This window comes from Ascaphus truei, chromosome 7 (assembly GCF_040206685.1).
Source record: "Ascaphus truei isolate aAscTru1 chromosome 7, aAscTru1.hap1, whole genome shotgun sequence".
Classification (NCBI taxonomy): Eukaryota; Metazoa; Chordata; class Amphibia; order Anura; family Ascaphidae; genus Ascaphus; species Ascaphus truei.
In genome coordinates this window covers 69761172-69783214 of record NC_134489.1, presented here as the reverse complement: position 1 = coordinate 69783214, position 22043 = coordinate 69761172, and the positions used below count along the sequence as shown (strand labels likewise).

General features: G+C 40.0%; 1 protein-coding gene across 1 annotated transcript in view; it reads right to left on the bottom strand.

Annotated features, from left to right (window-relative positions):
- Nucleotides 1-2420: 2420 nt before the first annotated feature.
- PRKRA (protein activator of interferon induced protein kinase EIF2AK2) overlaps nucleotides 2421-22043 on the bottom strand; it is a 24520-nt gene continuing 4897 nt past the window's right edge. The window contains exons 2-8 of the mRNA XM_075608974.1: nucleotides 11565-11734; nucleotides 9498-9579; nucleotides 9111-9195; nucleotides 7075-7192; nucleotides 5768-5865; nucleotides 4846-5020; nucleotides 2421-3139 (exon numbers count right to left, since the gene is read on the bottom strand). Coding sequence (XP_075465089.1) covers nucleotides 2982-3139; nucleotides 4846-5020; nucleotides 5768-5865; nucleotides 7075-7192; nucleotides 9111-9195; nucleotides 9498-9579; nucleotides 11565-11734 — 886 coding nt within the window. The 3' untranslated portion in view covers nucleotides 2421-2981. The remainder of the gene's footprint in view (nucleotides 3140-4845; nucleotides 5021-5767; nucleotides 5866-7074; nucleotides 7193-9110; nucleotides 9196-9497; nucleotides 9580-11564; nucleotides 11735-22043) is intronic.

The following is a 22043-nucleotide window of genomic DNA, read 5'->3' as shown; positions in this document are numbered from 1 at the left end:
TACAAATTGCCAGGAGTGATTCACCCCACTAAGGAAGCAGCCTGGACACTCCTAAGGACATACATTTGGTTTTTATACCTTCATTATGGACTTTTAATTTCTTATTATTCATGGACATTTGTTTTTTATTTTTCTTACTTGGTTTAGATTATAATAATCATCTGAATGGGGTTTTAGTTGATATTTAGCTACACTACCACTACTAGTTTTGCAATTGGTTAGTCACCTTATCTATATATTAGTGGACTCTTATAGGAGTCTTTGTAAGTGCTGCAGCGCTGTCCTTTTTGCTTTGCCATGTATGTCTTTATTTATATAGCGCCATTAATGTACATAGCGCTTCCCAGCAATAAAACACGTGACAATCGTAAATAAATGATTTAAATATAACAAAGGGGACAAGTGCTTCAGACATAAACGTAAGATTTAGGAAAAAGGAGTCCCCTGCTCCGAACCGCTTACAATCTAATTGGTTGGTAGGAATAATTTAGATACAGTAGGACGGCGTTCTGTTTGCTAATTTAGCTGGAAAGATGCCCCACGCTTGAAACACTGCACACAGTATATTTTCTGTATTGTTTTCTCTGATTTGGTTCGGTCAGTGTTTCCGGGCAGCCTTGGCTCATTTATATGAGTTTACTTTGCACTCTTTAATTATTAGAGTACATTTCACAGTATTGTTTTACTGTTTACTAAGCTTAAGCGCTTTTTCCAGCACCTTTCTTTTTGTCGTACAAGAAATACATTGAATCTTTTAGACTCGAGAAGCCTCATCAATTTCTGCCTCGATGTCCCAGCTTCAATTCTATGCCCCAGATTATTTATCCAGATTCTGACGGTCCTTGAAATACAGGTCATCACTGTTGCAGGTTTCAGCGTTGTTCAAATAGGAGCATCGTCTATGTAAAACACCTATTCTGCGATCAATGGGACCATTAAAAGATTTTCCATCCTCTAAGGGGATTATCGTATTCCCAGCCATTATGGCACTCACAGTGTCCTTAATAGAACTGTGGACAGGGGAAAAAAATTCTAAAATCAACTCTCGGGGCCAAGACACCCAATTTTCATCTCTTTCTTCAATATTGTCCTCATTCGCTGGTCTCTAGTATCCATCTTAAAGGACCCTACGTCCGCCTCTTCTTAAGAGCCTTCCCCCAAGCTCCAAAATGTTTGCCCGTAAGAAAAAAAAAAAAAAAAAAAACAAGCTGTCAGCCTGTAGATTAAGTTTGTGGCATGGACTGTTTTTTAAAAAGCCACTGAGATTGTACCGTAACGAAGTGACATTTTCATCCAAAGTACTTAAAATGTATAGATATAGAAGTCTTTAAAAGGGAACTGGGGCTCAAAAATGGTACAATAATACACAAATTGATGAAGGAAGGAAGTATTGTATGTTCCTTTTCTTTAGTAATGTAGATTTCTTATAATGGAAAGATGTACCCTTGCCAAGTGTCCATAAACCACAAGTATATTTGAGGGCTAGTTATTAAATGAGGATGATGCCTACCTGGCTCTCTGAGAATATACAGTAGCCAGGCACATTAAATGACGTTCAGGGTTTGCTCTTAAACTCTAATAGTTAAACTTAGCCCACTTAACACTTTGATAAAGAGCCCAGTGCGAAACATATCAGTGTAGTTGTTTTACCTCCGTTTTAACAGGACTCAATAAATTGAATATTTTTTCATGTAAGTAACCCTCTCTCTCCAATACACCTGGTGGTGCATTGCAGCATCTTTTTGCCTTTCGCTACTTAAATGTACATAATTACTCTTATCAGCCATCTTTTTAATGCACTGAAGCAAGGGATTTGGATGCAGGTTTGAGTCCTTTTCTGGAGCTGCTCTACCCCCATATGTAATATATTTATTTTTGTTTTCACAAGTGTGTTCACTTTGAATATTTATAACGGTATTTGCGCTTGAACCTCCTTTTTCCCTATCTTTTTAATGCAGTCTGCGTAATACCTCTTGGGGTAAGCAGCTGGTAGCTTATCGCCGCGTGCACAGTATTTAGGTTGGATTGCTTTCTTAGGCTGCACTTATAGTGCCGGCGACGCTGCATCAAAACAAATGCATTGCTGCCGTCACATGCACTTATAGTAAGCGCGACCGCTGGAAATCATCTCAATTTGATTTTTCCAGCGACCATAGCCTGATGTCGCCGGCACAATAAGCGTAGCCTTAGTCTTCACAACGTGAGCCCCGTGCTGAGGCTGTTCAGTTTTCTGATATCATGGAACAGTAGAAGGGGCTGACATACTGCAAACTCACTATCCACTGGGGAACAGTGAGTCTTACCAAATATAGTCTGTACTAGCCACAAGAGTGTGTGTATATATTGAATATATCAAAGTGATACACACACACACACACACTTTTAAATGAGATTTTCAATCACAGAAGGCAAGTAACCAGTTATCTTTGAAAACAAAATTTTATTAAGGATGGCAAGTTACATTCAGCAGTTCTTTAAAATGTCTTTTTTTTTTTTCATTTTTCCTTTTTCTTTAAAAGGCCACCATTCACACAAAGTAGAAAGGACAAAAAAGTAAATTCATTATTAATGCCAATCATTCAAGCTTACCCTCAGGGACACAAAATAGGATTATACTACTGTGCCCTTGGTGTAATATCGCCATCAATGAAATGCATAAGTCTTAAATAAGTGTGTTCTCTTCAACATTAGTATAAAATAAACCTGGATCCTTTCCATATCAATTAAACAAGGTTTTCAGGAGTGAAGGTGTTGTCACGATTAGCTCCATCATGTGTGACAAGTTCAACTGCACATTAAATCTCAAAATGAAAGGCTTGGTAACACACTGAATATAACCATTTCAATGATGAACATTCAATAGTTCATTTCGGTGTGACAGTGATAATCAATTCTATTTTGGTGCCAAAGTAAAAAGTCTATTTTTTGGGAGGTGCAAATCGGAAACTATAAGTCTCTGTCCTCAATTGTCTCCTGTGCCTTTACTTTCTACATGCCATAATTTTTAAATATTGAAGTGCATTGTGGGCAGCATCATTGTGACCATTGCCACAAGAGATCCCGGTTCCATGGCATACAGTAACAGGATTCGTTGATAGTTCAGCAAGACATTGGTATTGTCCATTGACACTGAGCTCCTCTGAAAAGCAAACAAATTAAAACAAAATAAGACAGGGAGGTCTGATCTAATTTATTATAAAACGTATGCGATTAAATCTGGATTACACTACACAAGTTTTCCTCGTCTCTAAATGCAGTCACAAGCACAGAATAACCTCACTAACATGCACTTGGAAGTATTCACCCCACTCTACTAAATATAAAAGGAATTGAGAACTCAAAAGCTCTGTAAGTGTGAGATGTATTACGCGTCGCTAAGCACTGAAACTCAATACAGAAACAAATACCCATATCCCAGGATATACTTGAAAACGAGCAGTAACACTCAATGTATTACTTAAAGCTGCAGTTCAAGCAATATCCTGCATGTTTTTTTTTTTATAAATCAGTTCTGTAGTAAGAAAAAATAGTTTTAGCATTTTCTGTTTTAAAAAACAACAACTTTGAAAGACCAATTTTCTTGTATTCTATTTTAACAAGCATGTTTGTTCCTATAGCAACCATTTACATTCCCCAGATCTAAAGATGTCGCCAAAGTTCGCCGATCAATAGACGGAGAACGAATTGACCGGCAGCTATGCAGTTCTCTAGGTAAGTAGAGATTGCCCACATTAAACTATTGAAGTTAAAAAAAAAAAAAAAAAAAAAACCACAGGAGCTTGAACTGCAGCTTTAATGGTAAAAAAAAAAAAAAAACTAAAAAATATTTTTTTATAAATAAATATCTTTAAAAATAATAATATATACATATAGATACACCACTATCCGAGTGTATTACTGTACTTAGCATAACTTGAGCAGCACAGTGTTTGTTGTCCATTACTTAAATCAATGCATTAAAACATTTTGTTCATGTTTCTCATTTGGAGTGGAAGCAATTCTCAGACAGACAGCAGCATTAAATATATATGTACTTATACAGACTATAGGACATTTATATAAATTAAATGGATAAACTAATTACAAGGCTACACTACGCAGAGATTCATTCTCTGGTTTTAGCTTCTTCCATAGCAGCACAAATACATCCATTCCTGCTAAAATGAACTAGATATTTTGCACTGCAACAGTGGAAGAGGGATAGTTTGTGCTGTGCCAGACAAAGTAGAAGCCAGAATGATTGGATGCAGATGCAAATACATTACTAGTTTCCCAACGAGATGTTACCATACACGTTTTAGCATTTAGAGGCTGTATTTTAAAAATGTTGCCAACTATTTTCATAGGGAAATACTTACCTGTCCTAGTAGATAAAACAAACTAACATGTACATGGCTCTATGCTGGATGATGAGTCACCTGTGCTGAAGCAGGGATATCTTGAAAACCTGCCTTGTTGGGGGTGCGGCCACCCCTGGCATACAGCATGCAGCACAAATTATATACAAAAAGACATGGAATACAGCACAGCAATGGGCAATACAGTTTCACTAAACATACAGCATTCATTGTGTGACATTCAAGTTATTCAATGTTGCCTTAAAGCAAAACTTAATGTCATTCACTGCCAGAGGTTTATGTATGCAACACTTTGCAATGCGTTAAAATGCATGAGCTGATGGCCAGCAAAGAGGTGTGGAGAAGTGAGGTTACGAAACTGAATGCTTGCATAGTCAGAGTTACTACTACAAGGGTAAAACACCTGGTTTCAACTGAAATTAATGATGTATAAAACAAGTGTGTATGATATGCTTAAATCACCAGATCGAAACCTTGTAAAACGTACCTATATCCAAATATGTAACATGAAAGTCTTGCTCCTCTGCGACTTCACCCAGCATTTTTACATAGTCGGTGTTAGGAATACTAAGCGGGCTCCTTTTCAGCAAGATTATTTTATCTCCGGGTGAATTTTTCAGACTGTCCCAAGTGCATCCCAGATTATTGCCTATGAAGTTTTCCTAAAATCATTAACATTGATCAGTAAAACATAATTTTGCACACCAAAGCTGTATCTTCACCGTTTGCTTGCATGCCTTATTCTACAAACTTCGAAATACACGATTACAAATATTTTGTTTACGTAAAATGATGAAACCAGTATAATAGCAGCAAAGTAGTAACTTCTTGGCAGGTTTACGCAATGTATTGCACGGACACATGCAAATAAAAATTCAAATTCAACTTACCTGTTTCACAAACTTTGCGATCACAGATAAAAAAGAGAAAGAAAAAGAACATTACGATTTGTAGAGGGGTCCTAAGCATTTTATAGGCATCTAACACGCCAATACATGTGTTAACGCAACATCCAAACAATAAACTGAAAATGTTGAGTTTACAAAACATTTTTACAACACCCCAGCCGACCTTCAGACTGCCCGGGAGCTGCTGCAGTAGTGGCCTGCATACACTGGTCATGTTGGAAGTGTGGCAGGTAAGTGTGCCCGCGTTGCCCACAGTTGCGTTAGGTGCCTGCTCTGTGCTATCTGGGATTGCAGGTGGTGTTATGTGCAGTGACGGCCGTGCACCTCACCAGACCTGTATGTGACTATGCTAGTCGACATTTTGAATCCGCCAAATGTTATATGATACTATGTATTGGGTCAGTGTGAATAACAGTACTATAAACAAACAGTCTGCCAGGAGTAAGCAAACATTTTGTTACCCAAATCAAGCAACCCCAGTCTTCATGCTGTTATACATACCAGGGACATATTAATGTTATCTATGGGAAGATTTTGAAGCTTGGCAAGTAGCTTTTCTGCAGCAATCCGCTTTGCCACTTTTTTAGATGTTCCAGACCCTGTAGTGAAGGGAAAATAATAAAATAAAAAACACATATAGGGGCATATTTATTAAGTAGTGCTATTCAATAAAACACCTTCCGTGCCGGAAGTCACCTTAGGAAGCACTTGAAGCACAGGTTTTTACGGAGTAGCACTTTAATAAACGTGGTTCAGTCTTGTTACTTGGAACTATTGTCTAAATATCTTGTCGAATTAGAATACCGAGATGCGAGTATGAAGTATTTTTATATATTAATTTCTTTACTCTAAAATACCAATTGTATTTTGTGCAGTCGTCATTTAGGTAAAACCCGACAGCCCATTTTGGCACTCTGGTCTGTATCAGCATCAAATAGGTTATCAATACCAATGACGTGGGTAAGTGGAGGCACCAGGAGATGGAGATTTAGTCCACACACACCAAAGGTTGAGGCAATATCATAAAGTTCATACATTTAAGGCCAAACACCTTCATCAGTATTGCTGAATACAGTATGATGTACTGTTGAGCAACCGCCTCTTACTAGTACACAATATTTTAGAAAGCAAGCTAAAAGGAGAAAATGATAGATTGCACAGTACATCTACAACGCAGACAACTGGTAGATGAATTGTAACTGCTAGAGTTTGAATAATCCATAAATGAGAAAGCTCCAGGATAAATCTGAAAATGCATTTACAATGGAATACAAATAATCTACAGATCGCACCTAATGCAGAACTACATCTAACTATAGCAGTGGTTTTCAACCTTTCTAGGAAGTGTCAAACCTCTTATAAAAGTATTTTGACTGTGTAACCCATTGAAAATGTATCCTATGTACACACAAATACTATTACTGTGGTAGGGCGTATACTTCCTAAATAAACCAGTAGCTTTCTAAATTACATACAATGTATAACATTACAGTATAATATTTAATATCTATTAAAGTACAGTATTAACAAATCTATATATCTATAGCAAAACAAATTTCAAGAAACGTTGATAGTAGTAGTGTCAATCAATACATTTTTGCACCACTAACGTCAGCACAGTATTAGGACCCCAATTCATTTATTTATTATATATATATATATATCTGATTTGGTTATTCTGATACTTGTGATCTCATTTTTTGAATTACATATTCTTTGGCATCTATATTAAACCTATAATTTTACAGGTATAAGCAAATTCAACACGGCTTGTGACAGGACAGTGACAAAATCCTGAAGATGCATACCGGTCTCTACAAACGTTTCCACCCTGCTAGTTATGGTAAACTCCCTCTTATGAGGAGGTCCTGACTCCTGTGCAAGTGAATACTCTGGAAGCCTCCACCCCTTCCGCACAGCAAGTTCCTAGGGGCACAGAAGGGTACAGGTGTCAAACATTGACAAGAACCAAGTGTTTCAGCGCAACTTATTTCTATTGTGAAATATTACCAAACAAATATTTGTGAAGTGTGAAATCAAGTGAATTTCAAATGAATACGAGGTATGAGGTGCTGCTTCAACTAGATCTTTCAACGGGTTTGGAAAATACAGAATTTAAGCCGAACAGGAACTCAGCTCAATTAACACCAACAAAAGCATAACTAAATTGGCATGAAAGGGAAGAGAAAAGAATAAAATTAAACTCAAGTGGTTTGACCTGGTATTTAAATCTAAGGATGTTTAACAAAATGTTTAGCAAAATCAACAGGTAACGTTCAAATTGCAGCTCCTAGGATCACCCATAAAAACAAAGGAAAGAGCAGGGGAACATTACTTCGCGAGTCATTGGAATTTACATTGAAATGTTAGCCTTGGGGTTCATCAAATGGCTCCCCTGGTTCCAGTCATGCAATGTATGTCAGCTTTTCTATGTGCATCATATCCCATATTCTGAACTTTGTATATATAGGCGGTGTGATCAGGAATAGAAAGATTTATTTACATCTTGCTGTATCAACTCTTTTCCTGCACTCTGAGGCACATGTTATTCTACTGCTCTTTCAAGCAATGTTTACCAAGTACGCTCTTCATCTTCAAGGCTCATTTGAGCAGATACCTGATGAAGAGGTAATTTCAGCATCACAGAAATAAACACCTCACAATCAAAAACACCCCCGCCCCCCCCCCCACTGTAACATGCACTACTATGCTTATTGCAGTTATATTTATTCATACTATAAGTTTCAAATCCTATTAGATTGTACGCCTTTGCCTTATGTATACATTAATGCTCTTATTCCTGATTGTATACATAATTCCCTGTATTCTAGTGTAAACAGTTGCATATTTCACATGGCTAGGCTTTTATACAAAATGATACGGGGCCATTTATTTTAAAGTTCTCCAAACCTCACTGAGGAAGTGGTGCTTAAAAAACAAATAAATACCCCAATGTAACAGGTCACCTAACCAGCCATTATATTCTGTATTACTCTTTGTAAAGTTATGTTCGTTCTGCAGTTTTATGCTTAAAGTATACTAAAAAAAACAAAAAAAAAACTGTTACTTATGGCAGCAGAGAAAGTTGCTTCACTTTAATATAAGTGCAGTCCCCTGTTCTAAATCAGAATGGCCACTTTCATCCCCTAATGATATTGGCAAGTAGAGGGAGTGTATTTATTTTGTGGAAAAGGAGTGGCTCAGTGAGTAAAGACACTGACTGACATTGAGAGTTTGAAGCATGGGAGCCTGGTTCAATTCCCGGTGTCGACTCCTTGTGACCTTGGGCAACTCGCTTTATCTCCTTGTGCCTCAGGCACCAAAAACATAGATTGTAAGCTACACAGGGCAGGGACTGTGCCTGCAAAAAGTCTCTGTAAAGCGCTACGTAAAAAACTAGCAGCGCTATACAAGAACATGCTATTATTATTATTTTAGTTCAGTAACAGCGGACATCTTTTTGGTGGCTTCCGTTATGCATCTCCTCCTGGGGAAGAGTCATCAAACCAACAGTATGTTTAAAACAGGGGTGGTCAACTCCAGTCCTCAAGGGCCACTGAAAGGATAACTCTCAGGATAGCCCTGCTTCAGCACAGGTGGCTCAATTAGTGGCTCAGTCATAATGGCTGAGCAACTTACGCTGAAGCAGGGATAGCCTGAAAACCATTGTTGGCCCTTGAGGACTGGAGTTGGCCACCGCTGGTCTAGACGATTGCGTAGGTGATGTTATGTAAGGGCTGTAATGACATCAATTAATTTGAAGGTAAAGCATTTTTAAACCTCTAAAAGATAAGTCTATATAATTCATATTAAAAACGTTAAATAAAAAAAATAAAAAAGATACCTGCAATGTACCAATGGGATTGTCTTGATTCTGATTCTGTGGTTGCTTGGGGGCCTCACATATTATGGACTCTGACATCGGCAAGCTACAGATATACAGGCATCAGTCAAACAAAATCAGCAACAAATTAACAGAGAATGCCACTTTTACACTATTTTAAGATATTCTTTTACCACTACCCATCTAAAAATGGTAACAAAACTATTTACTGCTCTGAGTTATAAATTATTCTGCTGAGTTAATGGATTTAAAAAAAAGCAATTTTCAAACCAATTACGTAAAGAACTAAACCGTACGAGGTAAAGTGCTGTTATACATTTTGTGCCTCGTAAACCCAAGCAGATGACAATTTACAACTGTGGCTGCGGTCATAGAAAATAAACTCACCATATGTTGGAATCTCCTCTTAAAATGTTCAAAGCTGCTTCTGCTGCCTTATGTTTTGCAATTTTCTTACTAGGTCCCTCTCCTAAACAAAGTATCAATAGAAAAAATGAACATAGTACAAACATATGCTTTTAAAGTAAGACCCAAGCAGCTAAACAGTACAGTATGATATAACCCCTGATATGCAGTTAACCCCCACGAGGCAACTTAAGTGTATTTATTCTTAGCCGACATTCCCCCTGCTGCATGCTCAATTAACTTTAATAAAAGTGGGTTCGTTTTGCTACTGCAATCATTATGTTGATAATTTCAGTGCTGTCTGCACCAGTTTCACAGGACAGAGACTTTGATATACAGCCACCAACAAGGGAAGTAAGCAAATCAGGCTTTAAAACACCTCAAACAATTTGGGAGAACAAATACTCTGTTCGGCGACGAAAATGAAATATCTTGTGCGATATAAGTTGCAGGTACTGTAATTTGAAAAATATATTTTGCCACCATAATGAAAATAACTTTTGCAGAATAACAGATACACTGTTTGGGAAAGAAACAAAAATTCACCAGGCGCTCCCGCAGGTATATAAATCAAAATACTCTAATGCAGTAATTAACTCAAAATGAATAAAAATAAAGCTTTATACAAACGATGAATGAACTGCAGCTCAACCTTCACCGGATCCTCCTAGTAGATCCTTAGGGTATGCTGGTAGTTGAGAAAAGTCAGGGAGCGTGATTCACTAGTGAACACATGAAAAATAAAACATAAACAAACAATAGTGCAACTCTGTGTATAAAAGCGGATCAGCAGGACCCGTGGCTCACTAAGATATCAATATATAACACAAAGTAATCATAAAATCAAAAGAACCGCAGCACCGGTAGTCAGTAAAGACTTACAGGAAAGCCTTTTAAAAAAGGCATGTACAGGACAGGCAGTGTTCTGGCAGAGGGGATGCACCAAAGTGTGACGTCGCAATACCGCGGTGAACGCTGCGCTCGGTGTATCCTCCGGTCAGCGCGTCACAGGACTTCCGGGTTCAGTCCCTCCAGACAAGAGTTACACGTGACCGCTCTTGTCCTCAGATGCTGCAACAGCCAATACGACGACGAAAATGAAATATCTTGTGCCCATACGTATACGTAAAAAGGCTTTCCTGTAAGTCTTTACTGACTACCGCTGCTGCGGTTCTTGTATACCCAATACACCATCTGAATCTTGGAACTGTTTCTGTCGCTTAATATGGGCAGATTTGCCTTGGAGTAACTTTTGATTTTATGATTACTTTGTGTTATATATTGATATCTTAGTGAGCCACGGGTCCTGCTGATCTGCTTTTATACACAGAGTTGCACTATTGTTTGTTTGTTATGTTTTATTTTTCATGTGTTCACTGGTGAATCGTGCTCCCTGACGTTTCTCAACTACACTGTTTGGGAAAACCTGTGTACAGTGCCAGCTCGGCATAAAACTAAAATCAACATTGGACATTACTGGGAAGGTAGCAGGATATACAGTAATGGTAAAGACATCTGACTTGGATCGCCAAGGTTGGGAATTTATGGCCAGCCTCGAAAAAGAATATAACTATCTTCTTGCGCCTCATTTTAATACTGATCCTGGACGAGTCTGCCAGGATCCCCCCCGACAGACTGCTGCATGAAATCATCTGAAGCATAGCAAATGGTAATTTAATACAGCAGGGCCCGGCAGCTCGGCACCCCGCTTTTCGGCGATCCGCCAATACAGCGGTACCGAGAAAGGGGCCGCTATGTCCGCGAATGTGCAGAACGGGAAAGTCCGAGGTTGCGCATGCGCAGAACGGGGGGTGGGGGAGAGGGGGTTCCAAGGTTGCGCATGCATAGAACGGAGGTCACGCATGCGCAGAAGGGGGAATTGCAGGTCTGCGCATATGCCGAAAATCACTGGTTCCGCATTTTGGCGGGCCCTAAGACCGGAAGTCGCCGCCGCATGCCCGGGGCCCTCCTGTATTATGGTGTCAGTAGGAGTTATTGCTATTGGTGAGCGACCAACAGCGATTACATAAATCCAGTTATTTCACATACCTGTGGATGTTATTTCACCTATGACAACTTGGAAAGTAAAATTCGGGTGATGGGCTTGTCCCTCAGATCTCTCAAAGTTATACACTGGGGGACTGCCAGTCTTCGTCCCATATTCATGCAACAGCTGGATGGGGGTCTTGCATGGGTTGGCTGTAATCATTTCTTCTAAACTGTAAGGGGAAAGGAAGTCGTGATGAAAAGCAAGATTAAAAACATCTTATGCTACAGAATAAGGGATTTAAATACTTTCTATCGATGGAAAGATTCCCAGAAAATATTCAACAATTCAAATACATATTTGATCAAAACAAAGCTGGATATATGTATATCTTTATTTATATAGCGCCCACACAGTGCATGCAGCGCTTTACAAAAGAAACAGTACATTAAATTAGAATACAGTAAATACAAACAAAATCGGAAAATAGGAAAGGAAGTCCCTGCCCATGAGAGCTACACTAAGTAACAATGACTTCTCATTCAATAAAAACAGCATTTCTTAACTCTTAGACTCAAAAACTAGAAGAGGATACCTCAGGAGTACAACTGCATAATAAAGAGTGGGACCTCTGAAAACAGCAAGTGTTCTAAAAGAGAGTCACGTTAAAAAGTTTCCTAAAGACTTAGAGCAAGCGTGGCAAAATCCCTTCCTCAAGGGCCATCAACAGATCAGGTTTTAAGGATATCCCTGCTTCAGCACAGGTGGCTTAATCGAAACGACTGAGCCACCTGTGCTGAAAGAGGGATATCACCAACACCTGGCCTGTTTGTTGGTAGCCCTTGAGTACTGGAGTTGGCTGCCCCTGAAAAGAGTATTACCAATTGCGCCTTAAAATGGCCTCACACTTCACTACACAAACGTCAGTGATACTATTTGTGCAGCGAACTACCAGAACATTCAGTGAGTTATTAGATTATGGTGCACCTATTTACTGAAATAAACCGCTTGAACAGAGCAGTCCACATCCGTTTGACACCCACTCTTCTCTTTTTGCAGGGGTCCTATTGGAGGTATGCCACGGCCCTACACCCTGAAACTGTGGGATGTTATTTATTTGAATTCAAATTAGAAGAACCAAGAGCTAGATTCTACACACGTCAACTTGTCAGCTACTTATTTATACATTTACCGACACACAACTGAAGACTTCGTTTTAAAAACAAGATTTACTGCACAAGAAATTAATAACCAAGATACCAAACCTCCCAAAATCATATGAAAAAATACTTAAAAGCCAACACAGATCCTCACAGCGTATAATTGTAGTGGCAGTTTCACAAAGAAAGTGGTTCTCAAATAAGGACAATCTGTGTGTTGGCATTTAAATATTTGCCCATATGATCTTGGAGTTATAATTCAGCTATTTGTTTGCAATAAATATTGTTATTATTAAGTAGCTTCAGTTGCTCTTTATACATCAATGTTTCAGATATCTATATATAATTTACAAAGAGTATGCTGGGTCCAGCTCTTGGTTCTTCTATTGTGAATTCATTATATTGTTTAGATAACTGTCCTAGCCCCTATGTTATTTTAAGATTTGTATTATTAGTATGTATCATTATGGGAGATTTTGCAGGGGTTTTCCCCCCTTTCATGTGTTTATGGTTTTTATTTGACTTCTAAGATGGCTACCAGCTTACTTCCGCTCAGTCAAATCAGGAACACTGACGTTATAGGCCACAAAGGCCAAAGGAGGAATGAACCGCTTCCGACTATGCTGCTGCTGTCGCATATTAAACGAAAAGCTACAGCATAGCTAGGAGGTGGATACAGCTAAGAGGAGAACTAACAAAAGCAGCCGATAATTAACCTAGCAATAACCAAACCGTAGCGCTCATCTCATCCAAAAGGCGGAAAGGTTAAAAAGGTATGCCACCATGGAACCTCACCAACCTACTGTTCTTCAGGACCATCAACGCTAAATAAAACAAACTGTGCACTACTTGGTGCTTTGTATAATACTCACTTCACACTGCATTATGGAAACTCATCACGTGTTTTTATGTTACAATGGATGGTACCTCTTCAGAAAATCTCCAGCATGCAACACTCTTTACAACCTTTGTATGGAAAGTGAGGCTGTACAATGGTAAAGCAATAAATGAATCACAACATTTTACAACTAGACTAGTCTCCCTGCTGTTTTATGTAAAGCATACTATAGCAATAAGGGGTGATTCCTACTTTTAAGATGGGCGTATTGTTGAATCCATTCATGGACATCTGCTCTCCAAAGAGCCAAAAGATCACTTGGGGGAAATGGGCTTCAGGTTGATATTTAGTGAATAGAAAGAAAAAAAAAAAAAAATCTAGTCACCCAGACAAGCTGATTTGCAAAATTGAAAGATGTGGGAATATTAATGACGAAGATACAAGGCTAGGTGGTAAACACAAGGAAATTTCATAGTGGGATACATTAAGGGGATATTTCCCAGAAAAAGCTTTAGAATGACGAGTTTACCTGTGAATCCTGGGAGTAAATTAAAGGCTGGTCCTCTCAGAAAAAAATGAAAGGTTTGTGACATTTAGAATATATATATATATATATATATATATATATATATATATATATATATATATATATATATATACACAAATATCAGGCTTAGTGGAGAATATCCTCAAACCTTTAGTCAGAAGCACCAACAGCTTCATACAAGATACCACAGATTTTCTCAATAATCTTAACAACATCAACCAACTACCACCCAACACACTGCTAGTTACCATGGATGTAGAATCCCTTTACAGCAACATCCCCCACAAGGATGGTATTGAGGCATGCCTGCATTTCCTTACAACATCTCCCCTGGATCAGAAATACAGCGCGGATGTAATTACCAAACTGATAGAATACATCCTCACACACAACTACTTCAGCTTCAACAAGGAAATGTACCTACAACTAATGGGGACTGCAATGGGTACCAAGATGGCACCGCAATATGCCAATCTTTTCATGGCAAATCTTGAACAAAGATTCCTAACTACATGCCTCCACAAACCCTACAAATACTACAGATACATTGATGACCTGTTTATAATATGGACAGAGGGTGAAGAAAACCTAAAACAATTCCATGAGTCCCTAAACTCATTCCATCCATCAATAAAACTCAAAATGGATTATTCTGCAAACCTAATAAACTTTCTAGACACGACAGTAACACTGAAAGATGGGAAACTACACACATCTGTATACAAGAAACCAACTGACAGATGCAGTTACCTCCACAACTCCAGCTTCCATCCCACTCACACCAAACAAGGTATCATACACAGCCAGGCTATAAGATACCACCGCATATGCTCTGACACTGAAGACAGAAACAGGCATCTCACAACCCTGACCGAACCGTTCAGACAGAAGGGATACAAACCAAAGACTATTGCCAAAACTATTACATCTGCACTAAAAGCCCCACGAGAACACCTGCTACAATACAGAAAGAAAGAACCTACCACACGCATACCACTAGTGACCACATACAACCCTACCCTGGAGGGAATACGAAAAATAATCAAAGATCTGCAACCCATGCTGACAGAGGATGCGACATTAAAAGAAATCTTTCCCAAACCTCCCATTCTTGCATTCCGGCAACCACCAAACCTCAAACAGAAATTAGTCAGCAGAAAACTTCACAACGATTTTAAAGACATGAATAACGGCACAAAACCGTGCAGCAACACACGCTGCAAACTCTGCAAACATATTTGCCAGGATCCCACAGCCAGTCACAACCATAGAACATTCAATGTTAAAGGATCATACAGCTGCACATCCACGAATACAGTGTATATGATTCAATGCAACAAATGTGACCAAGGTTGCTACATTGGGGAAATCAGCCAAAAATTACAAGGAAGAATGAATATGCACAGACACTCTATACTCCATCACGAAGAAGGAAGATACTGCTCACCTGTGGGACATCACTTCTCACAACCAGATCATTCCATAAATGATTTAAAAATCAAAATCCTCAATGGAATGTTTAAAAGCACCCAAGAACGGAAAACATTTGAGCTCAGAATGATAAGACTCTTTGACACCAAAACCAAGGGACTTAATGTGGACATGGGTTTTCTCACACCCTACCAAAATTGTCTGTAATTATCCTGCTTGCCTCTATTCTTATCCACACTTTCTCTCCCCCCCCCCCCCCCCCCAGCATCCCTTCCCCACCTTTCTTTGACACTGTCCCTTGGCTTCAAACACTTAACACCCGACCTTATCTACAGTAAATATCTGTTTTTTTTTTTTTTCTCTACACTGTTTTAGCATTGATTCCTGTGTAAATCAGTATTGCTTGACCTGAAGAAGAGAGGAGAACTCTCGAAAGCTTGTCCTATGACATAAATTGTTAGTCCAATAAAAAAGGTATCACCTAATACTGAAGAACTCATTTATTCTGCACTATCGCAACTGGACTAACACGGCTACTTTCTGCTTTATATATATATATATATATATATATATATATATTTTTTTTTTTTGTTTTTCTTTCTTTCTAAAGAGAGTTTGTTATGTTAATCTATAATTTGTGAGGGGGGGGGGGGGTTGACCAGTTTTATCTTCTCTAATTTGAGAGCGATGTCTGTTGAGAAAGATCTGTCTTCTATATCAACCAGTGTCAGTCACACTGGGGTATTAAGCTAGCACAGGGGGGAAACTGATAGTAAAAGCAGATGAACAAACTTATAAGACGTGTTCTCATGTATATATTCACCGTTTCAGACATGCATTCACTAGCATATACTCACAGATGCATACACAAAACGGTCGCACTAACGCATGCAAAGGCGACAGGCACCTAAAACATGCCTGGGACACCTTCAAATTAGCCGCACGCGTGGAGATACTGCACACTTGCAGCCTCCATGGAGGCAGAGCTGCGAGTCACTGCTCTGCTTCCGAACATGCTCTACAATGCATTGGGTAGCACTATCCCATGCATTGTGGGACGTGATCTCTGAAAGCAGAGCTGTGACTGACAGCTCTGCCTCCCAATCATTTCAGGGGACTAGACCAGTTCGGCTTTTAAATTCCCAACTGATGCTGTAGTCCACTGGGGATTTCCCTGGGTACACACAGTCTGACTTCAACAGTGAAAAAGTTGCCTGCTCCAACAAGGTGACTAGCGCAAGGACCAAATGAAAACACTTAATTTCCCAACAAATAAAAATACCACTTGTGGTACATTTGCATGTCCCAGACTGATCTGCAACCCTATCTTTCTCCATTACCACTTAGCAAACAATGTTTCCAGTGCAGCCAGGGATTCTGGCTAATGATATGCAAACGAGCACTCAGTATGTCCATCTCCAAGCCTTCATTTTAACATGGACCCCCTACGAACTAATGCCTGCCGTATTTCACAGCTTTTCAGCACAGCCTTGGTTAAAGTGCATAGCCAGTAAACTTACACACAGACAGCTGTTTCGACCTTTTCGCGTCTCAGTGCGAGGAGGTTGCTGGCTATGCAACGTGAAACTGGTATAACAAGATATTTTCCAAGAAACCCCCCAAACTGAAAAGTTTAATATATCAAGCACAATTACCTGTTTTAGGAGGTCAGACATATTGTTATACATGCAATTCCTCCCACACGAGGAAACAGCATATTGCACTTACTTCTGAAATGAAGATCCAACCACACTACAGTACTTGGAAACCAGGACTGCTTGTCAGTCAAGTGTCTCCTCTCCCCTTCTGTCAGAGAGCCAATACAGATCAGGCATTGAGACAGAGGGGGAGGCTTTGCCTGTACAACATCAAGTTCAACACTGGGATGGAAATCAAACCTCTTCCATGTCTCGGTTCACAAGCAGACTTAATTTAAAAGAAAAAACAAAAACACTGGTGTCCATTTTGTTTTAAATAAAAGCATCAATCAACATTTAATTCCTTAAATGTTGCTATCCATACATTCATTCTGGTTCTTTAACCACCCCAGTGGCCCCATCTCATACAGTAAATGTCACCAGGGTTGGCATATAAAAGGCTTGTGTGATACTCACTTTCCATCATGCTATATGTGCTGGTGTCTAGGGTGGATCGAGACTCCAGATCCTTGCTGGAAAATGTCTCCTGTTCCCAACAACACATTTGAGGCCCAAAGGCCACACACAAAGGGCCTGCAAGTGGCCAGTGGACCGTCTGCCACTGCTAATTTATTTGTAGTTGTTGAAGCAGATAATTTTAGTTTTCCACACAAACTCACGCATCATCTCTGCACTGGCATAAAGGCTTTTTAGTCATGATACATATATACGATTATATTACAATACCCTTCTGTCCTTCCCACTCGCCATTTTCTTTTTATAAAACAAGCTGAAGACATTTAAATGACTTGTTCCAGGAGCCAGAATATTCATTGCACTATGGTGCCATTGACTTTTCAGAAACAAAAAAGTATTTTCAAATGTGCACTTCCACTCGACAAGAAAAAAACCCAGGAAAAAGTCATTTAAGTGAAGCAACAGACTTCCAGGGGATTTGGTAGTGTCAAACTTGGCAACTTTATTAGAGGGAGCAATCCAAGCGGGTAGTTTTACCTCTTTTTTTTAACATAGGTTTGAAGCAGGGGGTCCCCGGATCTTAACCTCGTTCATTTCAGCTCCGGGGGAACACCTGCTTCACGATACAGACCTCTGAAGGGTGTGCCGGTATCTCAGCAAAGTTTAAAGCCCCCACATCACGTGGGCCAATAAGAAGCCGCAACACATGACGTCATGGCTTCCTATTGGCCCGTGGGAGCTTTGATACGTCGCCATTACATGAATCCCAGCTAGAAAACCGGAGCGACCATCGCCACCTCTTTCGCTGGTAAGTATCTCCGGAAGTAGGGCGTCCCTGGAGCTGAGGTTCAGCTTTGGAGAGCCCCTGCTTCAATCCCACGTAGAAAAAAAAAACAAGTAGGGACAAAAGAAGGCCCGCTTGCATTGCTGCTTTAAATATGCATGTACAGTGGCGGCCCGCTTTAGTCTAATGCGGCCGCCACCGTGGGTAATTTTAAACCCCGTTCAGACGCGGGCTTTTTTTTTTTGTCTTCTTGAAGCCGCAGGCGCTTCTATTGTTCAGCGCTGATTGAAGAAACGGCCGCACGCGACCGTGATTTGTGGCTGGCGCGCGCCCAATTCCGGCGCCAAAATTTAAATGGCCGGGACAAATGCGGGCAAGCTTTAGATTAAGCTTGGCCGCAGCAGTAACAAGCAGATAATAAGACAAGTGCGGAGAGGGGGAAAAAAAAAATTAAAAATCAGAATCTGTAAGATAGTTTCTCAATATTTTCTTATATAGCGCCAACAATGTACGTAGCGCTTTACAACATGACAACACAGTGTAAATAAAATATAATACAATGGGTATAAGTGCAACAGGTAAATGACAACATAAGGCAAAGTGAGATCTGCCACAAAAATTGAACGATCTCGGTGGTATGTTGGGAGGCCAGTACAATAGGAGTAAAAGTGCATTATTAAAAAGTGCAGTCAGGGGAGTTCAATTGCATCTGTAGGTTGTAGTCGAGGCATAGATAATTTAATTAGAGGCTTCTTTTAAAGGTGAATTTTCAGCTGGGCTCTGAAAGTGGAAAGTAAAAGGCGCTCGACGAATATGGAGCGGGAGAGCATTCCATAGTAAGGGAAAGTTTAGTAAAAAAAGGTCGAGATATATGGAGGACTTAAAAAAAAAAAAAAAGGAGAATTTAATTTATACAGAAATGAATAGGAAGCCAACAGAGTTCAGGAGGTCAGAAGCATATACGCATCTAGAAGAGCAAGAGAGATTATTTAGGTGGCAGCATTTTGAATGGATTGCAAAGGAGAGTGGTGTGAGGAAGGGCGGCCAGATAAAAGAATGTTTCAGAAAATCAATGAGAGAACAAGGTCATGCATTAGTGGCTTCAGTGGAACATGCAGGACACCTACAAGCTCATATTAAACCCCCAAAATAACCACAACATATATATAAGCATATAAGTGTCACAGAGGAGTGCTACTGAGCATGGCAATATATATTTAAAACCAGAGACAGAACATGAAACACAGACAGAGCTCAGTGCTACATCCAATGACACAGATACATGGTACAGTGCCTAAATATATATGTATAGATATCTATAATTTAATAGAAATCTATACATATATATTTAGGCACTGTACCGTGTATAAGTTTCACTGGATGTGTACTGAGCTGTCTGTGTTTCATGTTCTCTCTCTGGTTTTCAGTGGAACATAGGAAGGGCTGCATGTTAGCAGTGTTGCAAAGGAAGAAACAGCAAGATGTAACCCCTAGGGAGTATGCTTGCGAGACTGGATAGTGGTTTTATTGACTGTAATGGAGAAGTGAACAATGCGACATTGTTTGGGAGGGAATATGAGCTCAGTCTTAGCCATGTTATATGTAAAGCATGTGCTCGAAAAACGACTTATGGCGCTTAGGCAAAAAACATTGTCACCAAATACATAAATAGAATCAAATCAGCTGGCAATCTGGGAAATCTGCTTTGTTGTGTGATTCTTCTCCATAGATTGTTGGGATGTTTATATATATATAGAAGGAAATAAAACAAGAACACAACCATAGTGAATTACCTCAGAGATTGGAGTATCTCCCTAGGAGTTTGACCATCTTTCCGGGTATCAAATTTGCCTATGATGTTAACCTTTACATCCAACTAATTTATGATCTATATTTAAATCCAAACTCTGAGGTTGTGGTTGTAATCTTGTTTATTCCCTTCTATAAACATCCCAACAATCTATGGAGAAGAATCACAGAGCAACGCAGATTTCCCAGATTGCCAGCTGACATTGGGTTTGATTCTATTCATACATTGGGTGACAGTATTTTTTGCATAAGTGCAATAAGAGTAATAAGAGGTTTTTTTCCAGCACAGTACACAAGCTGATTTCCCAAGAAAAATAAGTCAACTTTTTAGGCAGCTCATGGACTATTATATGGTTAATGAACACAGATTTGCAATATTTGTGGCACTTTATATCTATATTTGTTATAATTGGCGCATATAACTAGTTTCTAGTTCACATATACAGATGCAGCCACCAGTATTCGACCACTTGCCTGTGAAAATACTGCGGCAATCTCACAGTAAACGCTGCAAAATTTCTGTGAGATTTCTGCAGCCAGACTAATGGCTCATCAGATTAACACAGCGGGGGTCCCTACACTCCCATTCAGTTTGTGTTAATCCGTCTGGCTTCAGAAATCTCACAAAAATGTTGCAGCATTTACTGTGAGATTGCCCTAGATTTTCCAAGGCAAGTGGTCGGATACTGGTGGCTCATGGAGTTTTTCTTCTGTTCCTTCTGTGTAAGGCCCAGGCCATGGTGCCTTCGCCCGCGCGGAGGCTGTAGGAAAGCGGGTGCTTTCCCTGGCCATGGTCAACGTGCCGAGCCATGGGGGGGGGGCATGCCTAGGGGCGTCACGGAGCTGGTTCGCCCTCATTGGCCAAACCGCTCACGTGACCTGTCTGTCGCGCCAAGAAATCAGTTTGAACTGATTTCTTGCGCAACGCACGCCCTCCCACACGGACGCGAACGCAGCCTTAAGGCAGTCTGTTTGCTGAGCGTGCGGACGGCTCCGCACGGCCTGCTGTACCATGGCCCCAGCCTAAGTCTGGAGAAAAGGCTCACATCCCTCCACTCCCCTGCACGATAGCTACTTTTATTCAAGGCGGATTGGTTTCTCCTCCGCTCACAAAATATTTTACTTAGAACTGCACAAATAAAATGTTGAAAGTGGTCTGCAGTTCTAAGTAAAATATTTTGTGCGCAGAGAACACCCCCCCCCCCCCACTTTGAATTGAAAGTGGGAACCTTTCAAGAATGCAATTGTTGAGCTTTCTACATAAGAAAGGAAACAGTATTTTCCAAACAATGATGGCTATTGGTAATTCTTAACAATTGCCAACTGCCATTGTATGATAAATAACTCCAATAGTTAAACTTACTTGATTAACGCATGTATGCTTCTTAACACCGATACATCACTGCTAATGAAAGAATTCCAAAAAGTAAACTTTCTATTAATATTCCACTTGTTTTCCGAAATCCCGCTGCTGTTACAAGATGGTCAGTCAGAGCCGCAGACATAAATGACATCACAACAACTGACCATTAGACATGGGGTGCACAATCGTTTCCCCCTGCCTGCTCGTGCCTCCCCTCCCCCTGGCATTAAATGACGCCGCGGGGTCATGTGATATCACTTTGCCATGGCAACACGACATCACGTGACCCTGTAGCATTATTTGACGCCGGGTTACCATGACAACGCGTTGCTGAAAGCCAAAGGAAGTTAATTAGAGGCCTTGCGTGCCCCCCCCGGCATTTAATTTAAATGCCTTGGGGAAGAGCGGGACCTCTAACCACCATGCCCTTTCTCCCCCCCACCCGAAAATCTCAAACCCCCCAGTTTGCGCACACCTGCAGACAGCAAAGATGCA